Source organism: Ctenocephalides felis, unplaced genomic scaffold (assembly GCF_003426905.1).
Source record: "Ctenocephalides felis isolate EL2017-DRISC unplaced genomic scaffold, ASM342690v1 CF-g0.4_SCAFFOLD_01604, whole genome shotgun sequence".
Lineage (NCBI taxonomy): Eukaryota > Metazoa > Arthropoda > Insecta > Siphonaptera > Pulicidae > Ctenocephalides > Ctenocephalides felis.
Genome location: NW_020537758.1, coordinates 24,987,631 through 25,000,070, shown reverse-complemented (window position 1 = coordinate 25,000,070; position 12,440 = coordinate 24,987,631). Strand labels below are relative to the sequence as shown.

The 12,440-nt window shown below is 28.5% G+C and overlaps 1 protein-coding gene across 1 annotated transcript in view; it reads left to right on the top strand.

Moving 5' to 3' along the window:
- Positions 1–12,440, top strand: part of LOC113373552 (zinc finger protein with KRAB and SCAN domains 1-like) — a 34,544-nt gene that overhangs the window by 7,496 nt on the left and 14,608 nt on the right. Inside the window, exons 2-4 of the mRNA XM_026613843.1 lie at positions 8,964–9,195; positions 10,369–10,554; positions 10,644–10,936. Coding sequence (XP_026469628.1) covers positions 8,964–9,195; positions 10,369–10,554; positions 10,644–10,936 — 711 coding nt within the window. The remainder of the gene's footprint in view (positions 1–8,963; positions 9,196–10,368; positions 10,555–10,643; positions 10,937–12,440) is intronic.

Genomic DNA, 12,440 nt, shown 5'->3' with positions numbered 1-12,440 from the left:
AAATTCATTGTGTTGTATAAATGTTAGTGATAATTTTTTGAGTTGTGTACACAACTTTAGACGTAAGCTACCAAAGTTAATATAAGTCTCATTTTATTTTATATGTATTTTCTGTATATATTATAAATATATGTGTTTGTCTACATATATAAATATATGTATATATGTATGTATGTATATGTGTATGGTGTATGATATTATGTATATATATATATATATATATCTATATATATATGTACATATGGGTGTATGTATGTATGTGTATGTGCGTATATGTGATGTATATATGTACACGTGTACGTATAGGTGATATATGATGTTTTGTATGTACTTCTGTTAATTTTTCTCTTATAGTTCTAGTTTCTATACCAATCCTCAAATCTCTAATTACATTGGGCTTTATAAATTTTTCACTGTTTTTAGATCCACCGATGATGTCATTAAATTGAATGTGGAAACGTTTGGAATTAAAGATTAATTTATAATCTTGGTTTTTTTTTCTTGATGTATCGCCCTATAAGAACTTACTCATATACGATTTATTGAAAAATCATATTTTGTATACGATTGTTTGAAAGGCTAAACTCATGGGTATAGTAAAACTATTTGACTATTTTTAATTTTTATTTTTATATCTCAAACATTGATAAATAACTTTGAAAAGAAATATTGTTAGCCATTTTGTTACGGCCTTTCAAAAATCGCAAAAAAGTTATATAATACCTCTAGATTGGAACATCTATTTAAAAGATTTTAAATTTTTTATTATTATTAGACATCTAAAGAATTGTTATCAATTCTATATAATCTTACTTATCTTATGATTTTTTACGAGAAAACGTGATTTCTCTTCGGCGCATTTCCACGCGCATGGGACGGCTCCGCCCCGAGAGTCCAATAGTATCGAGCTTCTAATCGAAATTAGAAGTGAAGCGGATCTCCTCGGGTGCTATTCCACACGATTAATACACAAATTTAGATAAAATTGTCAAAGATAGATAGAACAATTTCAAAAAAGATTAAGTTAATATGAAAATACTTATATTTAATCTGTATCGTACAAAGTTTCATTGAAAATCATCCGCGAACAACTCTATTACGAGTCTCTTGCTGTATTTGCAAGAGTGTATTATTATTACAATACTATGCCATTTGTATTTTATATCAATCAACTGATTAATATATCTTCCTTAGATTACATTATTTTTGGCAAAGTTTTTAATGAATCAAGATTAAATGAATGAAGCGCGTTCGGATTTAATATAGTAGATTTATATACCGGTCTTATTAGATTTTTAGAAAAATCAATTTTTTAAATTTTTATTTATGTGTTATTTATATAGGGAAATAACATTGATTACATGGATTATTTTATTTCTACTTTGTAATGTAATGATTTCAAAATAGAGATATTTTTTGTTGTAAATTAATTATTTAGGCGATACGGAGTTTATTCTATATTTTCTATATTAATCTCTGTCATTCTCAAAATTACTGTCAATGGCCGGATAAATTGGTATTTTTAAATCGGTTATTCAAAATGTTACTTGTTATCCTTTTATGTGTAAAAATAATAGTATAATAAAAACTCTCTATTAATAAAACCTAACTCTAACTGAAATTAATAGAAATAACTTCTGTATTAATTTAGTATCAGAAAATTTTGAATACCAAGAGCACGTTCTAAAATTTTTTTATAAAAGTATCAATAAATATTATTTAATATTCATGAATACAATATTATGGCCAATATAATAAATAAAGAGAACTAATGTCTCTGTTAACTATTTTTGTATATTTTATTATATATTTGTTGTTATTCAAAAACAAATACTTATATTGTATATTAATAATTAACCATAAATTTATTAATTACATAATATATTTCACCTATAAATAATATTTTTACTTAAACATTTTGTTGGTTGTACATTGTTATATACTGTACCAGGGCTCGACCCAAAGGTCTCTGGCTACACTGAGCTACACATGCCGCGAAAATTAATGCTTAAGAAAAATATACAATGCTTATAATAACTCTTTCGGCAGTCACCGGGTTAGATTTGTGTTTCTATTCATCAAGAATTTGTGCGCAAACGCGTTTTCGGCCGTGTGTTTGTGGAATTTTGTCAAATAAAACAAGAAGTCGGTGTTTTCTAGATTGTAACCACGCCTTTGGTTACCGTTTCAACGTCTATTCCCTCTCACAAAACAACCCAAACTAAATCTTACGTCAACTTTGGACTGTCTAATGCATTATACGTAGAGAAGGGATGATTTTTTAGTGGAGGAGTCGATAGTCAGGGGTCATACAAATTCAAACTGTTATACATGCTAAGAAATATAAAATACATTCAACTAGATAACTAGAACATGAAGTTATTTTTGTAAAGAGATGAAAGCTTAGGAAAGCTGAACAATGCTCTTGGAAAGATTATTACATTTAATTTTTATTTTTAGTTAAGAATTTTTTTATTTAAGTTCTCCCTTAGCTTCTTAATTATATGAGAGCATAAAAATAAAAAGTTAAAATATCTTAATGAAAACTTTCATGGAGCGCTTATATGATTTTTCTAGTCATCTTTAAGCCAAATAAATTAATTAATATAATATAATATAAGCCAAAATAAATTAATTAATTAAAAATATCAATGTTAATGAAGCAATAATAAATTATTGAATGATATTTTTCTGATCATAAATGGTATATACCTACTACATTTCTATTTTATATTAAGAAACGAATTGATTGATATATTATACAGGCTGTGAATTATTCTTAACCGACACAAAAGATTATTCATCACAAATAATTATTCAACATTTTTCTTATTTATTTATTAGCAGGTCCATAATGCAGATGCTTTAAATATAGATAGCAATACTTGGAAATATAGATAGCAATATGTTTCCATGTAAAAATAGACCTCATTCATTGTTCTAATAAGGTAAGGACAATCAATAGATTACTGATAAACAACAACGTTGCTCCTAGTAATAAGCAGTATAAAATAGGAAAACTACGTGTCAAAAATCATTTTTTTATAGTTAATTTCTTGCTTCTTAAAACTTTGCTTCGATGTTTTCGAGCGTTGTTTCTTGGTTTTATTTAGCTGTATTTTCTTTATGGGATATAAAATTGAATTTTTGGGGTAAAAAGTATGTATTTTTAATTTGATAGTTACTGTATTTGCTTAAGTTCTTTCTTTGAGAGGGTATTTTCTCTATGTCATAAGGGTAATCAACTTAGACTAATGGGGTAATGATTAAAAAAGTTTCTCTTCTCGACCGCTGGTGTAACCGTCCAAAATATGCATTCTGAAGTCCTTACAAGTCCCCAAAGTCCCATAGTCGCGCTGATGACTCTCTTTTACCAATATGAGTAAATTCCGTGATTCCGTTTCCTTCCTAGACAGTCATAAGGGTAATATCAACTTAGACTAATGGGGTAATGATTAAAAAAGTTTCTCGACCGCTGGTGTAAACCGTCCAAAATATGCATTCTGAAGTCCTTACAAGTCCCAAAGTCCCATAGTCGCGCTGATGACTCTCTTTTACCAATATGAGTAAATTCCGTGATTCCGTTTCCTTCCTAGACAGTCATAAGGGTAATATCAACTTAGACTAATGGGGTAATGATTAAAAAAGTTTCTCGACTGCTGGTGTAAACCGTCCAAAATATGCATTCCGAGTCCTTACAAGTCCCCAAAGTCCCATAGTCGCGCTGATGACTCTCTTTTACCAATATGAGTAAATTCCGTGATTCCGTTTCCTTCCTAGACAGTCATAAGGGTAATATCAACTTAGACTAATGGGGTAATGATTAAAAAAGTTTCTCGACTGCTGGTGTAAACCGTCCAAAATATGCATTCTGAAGTCCTTACAAGTCCCCAAAGTCCCATAGTCGCGCTGATGACTCTCTTTTACCAATATGAGTAAATTCCGTGATTCCGTTTCCTTCCTAGACGGTAAGATTCATATTTTTCTTCAACTATCTTACTTAGTACTTCTTAATTTGTTATCTAGTGTTTTTACTTTGTTGTCTTGTTGGTCCATCGTGCATAAGGTGCATAATATTAATGATAAATATTTATAAAAGTTAGTGCTCTTCAATAAAACTTGCAACAGATTTTTTTTTTTTATTTATTTTTCATAGCAAGCTATACAAAGTACATTCAGCTACATTTGTTACAGTTATATATTATTTGACTGCGTGAGAAGGATCGCTATCCTGCGATAGCGCCTTCTTAGATGTTATGTTATATTTTATAGTAAATCATTGCAGATTCTTTTTTTGAGACGCTTTGGTGGTAAAGGCTTGAGGAGATATAACGCTAATACGTTTGGATGACGACTTAGACGAGCTTTGTATCTGGTGCAGTAAAGACCAATTTCTTCTTCTATAGTTCGAATTCTGAGATCTTGATGTATCACCCAATTGGAAACGTATTTTGGAGCGTTTACGATTTCTTTCAAAATTTTATTTTGCAACGATTTAACAAATTTAACAAATTTTCCCCCAGCGCTCGAAGCTTTCGCGCTAACCGCAAGGTAGCCCCTAAACCTGTCGTCCGCACGCGTGCGTGGTGGCTTCTTCTTGGCGCGTGCGAGCGAGCCCGGATATGAGAAGGATAACAGTAACACCGTCCCACTAACACACGAAAATAAATTATAAAACATACATCCACATACCTGTGCAGGTAACCGGACATCTGTCGTCTCGAATCATCGGAAAAGCCATCGAAAATCGGAGATTCGTACATCAGTAAGGCGTGGGCAGCCGCGCGGATCAGACCGAATATCTGATGCGATTTTTTGAAAACAAATCATACATTTTGTGAACTAAGAATGGCTATGATTTATGTACTATGTCTTACGTGATTTTGGACAAAATTTTGTGGTATTAATTTTTTTTGTTTCAAATTTCTTGTAAAATTTATTCTAGTTGTTGTGATTTATCATATCTTCTATTACCTTCTTGTGGATAAAAACTATAAGTTTGTGATTTTCATGCATACATGTTTCAATATTTGCATTAAAATCTTTCATCCAAATCTCGTCTCACCGTGTCCAAAATCTTAATAACAATTCCGAGTGTCTCGGCTTTCGCGTTTTGATGTTATTTGATATGACTGAAACATTAAGTGCAGATTAAAATCGCGTTTGTGCCGTTGAGGATAATTTGTGTGTTTTTTTTTAATAAATTTACGCGGTTTATATAAAAGGTATGTAAGTATATATTTTGTAAATTTATTATTTTTATTTATTTAATAACCTCTCATCCTCGATTACTTAGAGTACATAGCCACCTACAACATTTCTGTCTATATTTTATACTATCTTTTATGTATACTTTTTTATTCGATTTTCTTTACCTTTACAACTGATTTATTCATTCTTTTTTTCTCTTAAATCTTATCTTCACTTACTCTAATCTTCCTGTTCTTCTTACTGCTAGTTTTTTTCCAATTTCAACTTCACAATTCAAATTCTATTTTAATTTCACCTCATCAATTTGCATACTATATCAGTGGCAGTACTAGATCTGCGCGGTTATTGACAACTTCTATTTGTAAGTGGTTACTAGTACATAGTTACATTGGCTTGATATGCTGAAATTATAATTTACATTTAAAATTGATATGATTGGTAATTAGCTATATAGAGTTCTATTTAAAATTATATTCTATTTAAAACCATCAGTCTAATATTTTATTAATAAACAAAAATATTTGAAATTTCAATTTATTTTATGCCTATGCAATCTATCTATCTAACAGATTTAAACAGTTTATTAATGTATATTATTGCATGTTGTATATTATAATAATATATTAAAAGTATTCAATATTTAAATTTATTTTGAGGTTCATATTTGATTGATTAATTTGTACTTAATATATTTCTGTTTCTAACAATGCATTTGTTTTTAAAATAAGATTTGCAGATTTATTGGCAGAATCAATTAAATTAAAAAAAAATCTAATAAATTAATAATAGATATTAAATACTTTGTTCAGGAAAAAACATACTTTCTGAACAATTTAGTACTACAACTAAATTCGTTTCAATTTTTAAAGAAAATGCGTAGTTAATAGAAAAAATATTGTAAATTAATCAATGAAATTCGAATTTCAAAATGATAAACATATATTTATACTACAAAATGTGTAAGACGAACCACTTATGGACACAAAACTCCTCTTGTTACGATATTTTGTTTTGACAATACTCAGGTTTGATCGTGTAGCAATGCAAAAAAATATTAAATAAAATTTGAGATTGGTTGAAGGAATTTGAACACTGATAAATCAGAATTCGATTTTATACATATCATATTTATAATAAATGTTATAAAACTATTAACAAAATATATTCTTTATTTTCGATTGATATGAACATGTGGACATAGATATTACAATTTATTTTGTAGCAAATTTTTAGGGTCTTGTTTTAAAGTAATGTTTTTATACATAATGACTGGCAATGGTTTTCTAATTCAGTTTAAAATATATAGAATCCAAACAAATTATCTTTGAAATAGGTACTATATAAGGCATATTTTTCTAAGCATATCTATATTTTTCAATTTTTACGTTCTCATTCAATTCAATCAATATGCACGATAGTTTTAATAAAGTGATATTATTATTTATATTTTTTAATCTTGGAATTATAATTATTTATTCTTATTTATTTTCATTTATTATTAAATTCTATCATTTATTTATACTTCTTGATTGCATACTCACTATTGTTATTATTTTCAACATCTCTATAAATAGAATCGCTTGATTTTTACATAAATATTTTATGTAGCAATAAAACGAAACTATATTAGGCCTTTTTAATATTTTTATCCAATTTGGAATAACAAATGATTATTTCGCATTCATAGAACATCTGTGTAAATATATGAAGCTCAACTCAATTTTATAGGAATTACGAAATTTTTGGAAGTACTGATAAATACAATTTGTAATACATTGAAGATTGTAGAATTATTTGTTTTTGACATTTTTTCATTGTCCAGATCTTTTTCACACTACAATTTCCAACTGTATAAATGAAATGTTTTAATAATTTGTGGACGATATTGGGACATATAATTAATTATGTTGTATTTGTTTTTCAATTATATCAATATCTAATACTTATAATATATTTGTTGTATCAATCACTGAATATTGAGTAATAAAAATTTCAAACAGAACTAAAAATAAAGTACGCATAAAAATATTTACTTAAGATTTCAAAATAATTTGACCGCGTAAATGTATTTTGTATGTATTTTATATCTTTAAAATTTAGCAAATCTTGATGCAATTGGAACCGCAATTTAAAAATTTGATTTTCTTAAAAATGAACATTTATATGTCGAAAATATAAGATTGTAAATGTAATCCCACGACAATAACATGTTGATCATGAAGTAAATGTGAAATAGTAAATTTTTGTAACAAAATTGCAGCAATTATTCTATGATAAACATGTTTTTGTTTATGTTTTATTAAAAATAATTGCATATATAATAATCCTTAAATAGAATGCGTTCTCTTGTTTTTCTTTAATTACAGTAACGACTTTGCCTATTAACTATTTGAAATTTAATTTGACAATAATTAATTTTTATTTTATAGATATATACGTGATAAATGTAAATTTTGTTAAATTATAAACAAAATGTGTACTTGTGCCATATTTTATCAAAATACAGCTATGGTAAGATAATTACGTAGTGATTTTTAGTATAAATCAAAATCTATTAAAAATAAGATGTCCGTTAGAGCACCGCGATATCATCCAATGTGAATTGTAATTAATTTATTTTCAAGTACCAATATAAATAAAAATAAACAATTAAATATTATCACTTTATTTAATATTTGATGTACTATTTCAAAGTACATTACGTTCAAAGACTAAAAGTAAAATCATTTCAATTACTCATCAATTTATATTCAATTACTGCTATTGATATTTAACGTCTTATTTAATTGATTCTTAAAATACTTTTTATTGTAAGTTTATCATATTCATTATTACCATGATAATTTCAATTCAGTTTTTAACATTCTTCTTTTACTGAGTAGTAGTGACTGCTAGTTTTACTTATATTAATTTGAACTTATTATTATATGTGAGATTGCCTTCTAAAAGCCTTTAGTAAAATATATTTTAGAATATATATATTCATATCAAAATATTAATAAAGCGGTAACATCGCTTTTCTTTCGAAACTATAGATGGATTTATATTCCCAAGTAAAAATAGTTCTGCCCAGCATTGCTGGATCATATTAAAAATCATCATTATTGAAGATGATGATTAATGAAACCGCTCTAAGGGCTCAGACAAAACACACTGATCAAAACATATAATTTATATACAAATATTCATACGTATTTATGTGTCTATATTTTTATTATTATAATAATGAATTATTATCTGACCACAGGCAGGTCTATGGTATAGGTGCGCCACAAATGAATATTTTCCCCTCCCTCTGTTGTTTGGTAAACCCATTACCATCATTCACTTTTTATAAATTTTTATGCATTTTTCTCTACAAACTTCAGTTTAAATTCTTCTTAGCCATGTACTTCGGCTTTCAGTTCCTTGAATTTTCTTATGTTTTTTTCTCGCCTACCTTATTCATTTGCGTTTGCGTTTCTTTTTTTTCCAGTCCTATTAGAACTTTTATTTCACTTTTGTCGACGTCGTATAGAAGGCTTATTGCGAGGCCCATTATATGTGGGTCTTATCCAGTTTCTTTACCTTTTCATGATCATGTTCAGTAGACTTCTTTCTTCACATATATGTTGATTTTCATGTATATTTCCATGGATATATATGATCATACGTGGCGTTTTAACATCAAACAGTGTCTTGTCAATTAAGTGAAACAATAAATATTATGTAAGTACATAGTTCACAATAATAATACGTTAATTTCTTTCCAGATCGTAGCGATGCCCCGATCGCTCTCCCTCTCGGTGGGCGCTCAATACCAGCATAACCGCCACGCGATGCTCGGCCACCAGGCAGCTTACAGCCCTCCAAGTCCTGCCTCCAGCCCGTCTCATCAGGCGAGTCCTAGGTTAAGCGCGTTCGCCCCGGTAGCGCCGAACTCGCCGCTATCACCTCCTAGAACTTTGCAGGATCTTGCGGCGGCTTACAAATGGCATAGAAATGGTTAGTGGAAATAAAATAATGATATAAATTGTAAATTGTTTACCAGATTTTACAATTAGATTTCCATTTTATGCTTTAACTTGGATGAAAATCTATTATTTATTAACAATCAGATTCATCGCAATCCTGTCGATAATATGATTAATTCAAACATAGAAAAAGTATATTTTTTCATAATTTCTCTAATGTATGTTTGTCCTGAATAGAATAGCATGTTATATAAGCTTTATCACATAACCTTGGTAAAAATTAACAAACAAACCTAAGACAAAACGAACGTTTGTTATGGTTTAATTATTCTGCAATACGATTCCAAATGAGATTCAACAAAACACGTGTTGACTTATCAATAGCGATCGATTTTAATTTAATTACGAAGAATTGCATAGAGTTATAACAACATCGTCATATTTCATGCAAAATGCGCCTCTATTTACGCAAATCTATTTAACTATAATTAAATTTCAAGCTCGGTTTGTTATTGGTGACGCTTTTCCTATGTTTATCACTACTATTTGTTGATGATCTCTAGAGTGGATGATGCTTTCAACGTCAACGTTAAGTAAATGTAGGACAGACCTATTATATATCATTAAATATGTTGGTTATGATTGAAATATTATTTGTTTATTTTAGCATATTTGTTTTATTTAAATAAAATCACGAGTTTTGATGACAACTTAATTATTGCGCTCTAAAATCGTACTAACTGATGACTTAATGCCCACATATTGATGATTAAGTAATAGTTCTGAGAATTATCTATTTTATGTAAAGTTTAAGAATTGTAATTAATCATAATGTATCAAAATCAAACAATTATCTTTATTTCAACATGTTTCATTTCATTGAATGAGCCGTATGTTTTATAACAAATCTTAATCAATGAAGAGATTTCTGTTGATTTTCTATTTTATTTATTTATTTATTGATTTCTCTATAGGCGGATTAATAGTACAGGTATTGCATAATATATTATTTATTAGCATAAAATATGATGCAATTTACTCATATTTATATTTCTAAAACGTTATACCATGCTTATATTGTCATTTCACTTCGTTCCGTTTTGTCAATGAAATTAAATAATTTATTTACTCTTATTTATTTATTTATTTAATTTTAAGTTAAAATTGCTAAAATTAAAATTATCTTCCCCTCTTTCATTGCCAGATATGAGCAATTCGATTTATGGTGGAGCAGCTGGTCTCACCTCCTTAATTGGCTATCCACCATTTGTATGGTCTCCATTATTCCTGAATTATCCTGCTGCTTTATGCAGAACGGAACCAACATCTCCTGAGCTTAAGTCAAGGGATATTGAAAACAGATACACACCCGAACATGATCCAAGTGGAGGTAAGAATGATATTTTAATAAAAACACTAGCTCTGAATTTACGAATCGTTCATTAATGTTAGTAAGATTAAATTATAATCCTTTTTTAGATGAAGAAGGTCCACTGGATCTCTGCACTCGTGTCTCAAAACAGCCTCAAACCCATCAAAGAAACCAACAGCAACGATCTTCCAATATTTGGTCACCTGCCAGTCTCTGTGAACTGGAAGCAGGACCTGCTGATTCCACTAGGGAAGGCATCCTTTCGATGGCTGCAGATTGGCGCAGGTCACCCAGTACAAAAATTGGAGCAGAAGAGCAAATGGACACGTCGAATTGCTGGGATCAAGATGGGGATAATTCTTTGGGAAGAATTAATAGAGGAACAGATAGGACGTTCGAGGTAAGAATTTTTTTTAATAATTAGATAATAGAGACATAAACACTTATACAAATCTGTATAATACATTTTTACTTATGCAGTCTGTATATGTATACACACATATAAAATTTGGATTTTATAATATTTTTCTTGAAAGTTACAAAATTGACTATTTATAAAAAATATCGGTTCATTAGAGATAAACTAGTATAAATTATATTAAAGTTTACGAAGTTCTCGGTGTTCAATATCAAGAAATCACATTTCCAAAATATAGATCTCACTTTTGAATCATCGTCTATGTGTGCCGGATGTAAAATATTACAACGTTTCCTCTTTAATTGTTCATTTTCGAAGAATTCCAAAATATATTCCGTAGTTGTAAGAAGCGAGACAATTGCAAGATTTACATAACAATTATTTATTTATAGCATGGCAGACTTGAAAACGAAAGTATAATGAGGTAGTTAATCATTTAAAAATACAAAATTTTGCCAAATGTCGATGAAGAAATCATTTTAGTTTTGAAGAAATTTTCGCATATTATTGACATTTTCATTTATTATTCATAAAATCACAATTTAAAAAAAATGAAAATATGAATTTTATCAACAATTTGAAATGATCAATTTGAATAAATGAACAGATTTTCTCTAATTGTTTTAATAATTTTTTGACTTCTAAATGGTTTGGATGAATTTTTTATATTTATACCAAATCTGACAAATTTCAACGTTGGATACTTAATTAATCTGTTTTATTTATTATTAGTAGTCTGTTTATTGATTAACACCTTAAAGCTCATTGGGCTACTATGACGTATAATATAACTATATTAGGGTTATTGATAGAAGTTTTAGTATATAAATTCAATTATTTTTTAATAAAAATATGAAAGTATTAAATCCACTATTGTTCCAATAAAAATCAGAATTTGTGTAATTTATTAACGAGGTGTTGTCACATACAAACTATGGGCGTTAATGAGCCGATTGTTCAGACTAAAAAATCAACCAGGCCGGATGTGTCACGCACGCCTCTTTGTCCGCAAGAGGAAACGCGGACTACTGTTATGAAAACAGATCGTTTACGCGGTCATTTGTCTTTGTTATTATGAAAAATATTAAGATTTCTTACATCCAGGAAAAGGATTGTAGACTTACTCTTAACAATTTTTCTGTTGTCTGCTCACAGGTATGCCTTAGGGCAGTATTACCCATTACATATTATAAGGAAATGAAAAACAAAAAAATCTATTTAATTTTACGTGTCTTTCGTAAGAAATAAAAGTCTAGCCAAGGTCAAAATTATTAAAATTAGTTGGAGTATCATGATTTTTTAAGTTAAGTACATATATGTGCGTCATGTCCATAAACTTCGTAAAACATATTATTATAAATAGTATTATAAAGTCTATGATCATCTCATAAAAAACTCTAAATTATTCATACATATAAGTAAAAATAATAATAAAAAATCATGTTTTCATTATAATGCAACGTTCAAAATTATCAGTTACAATTTT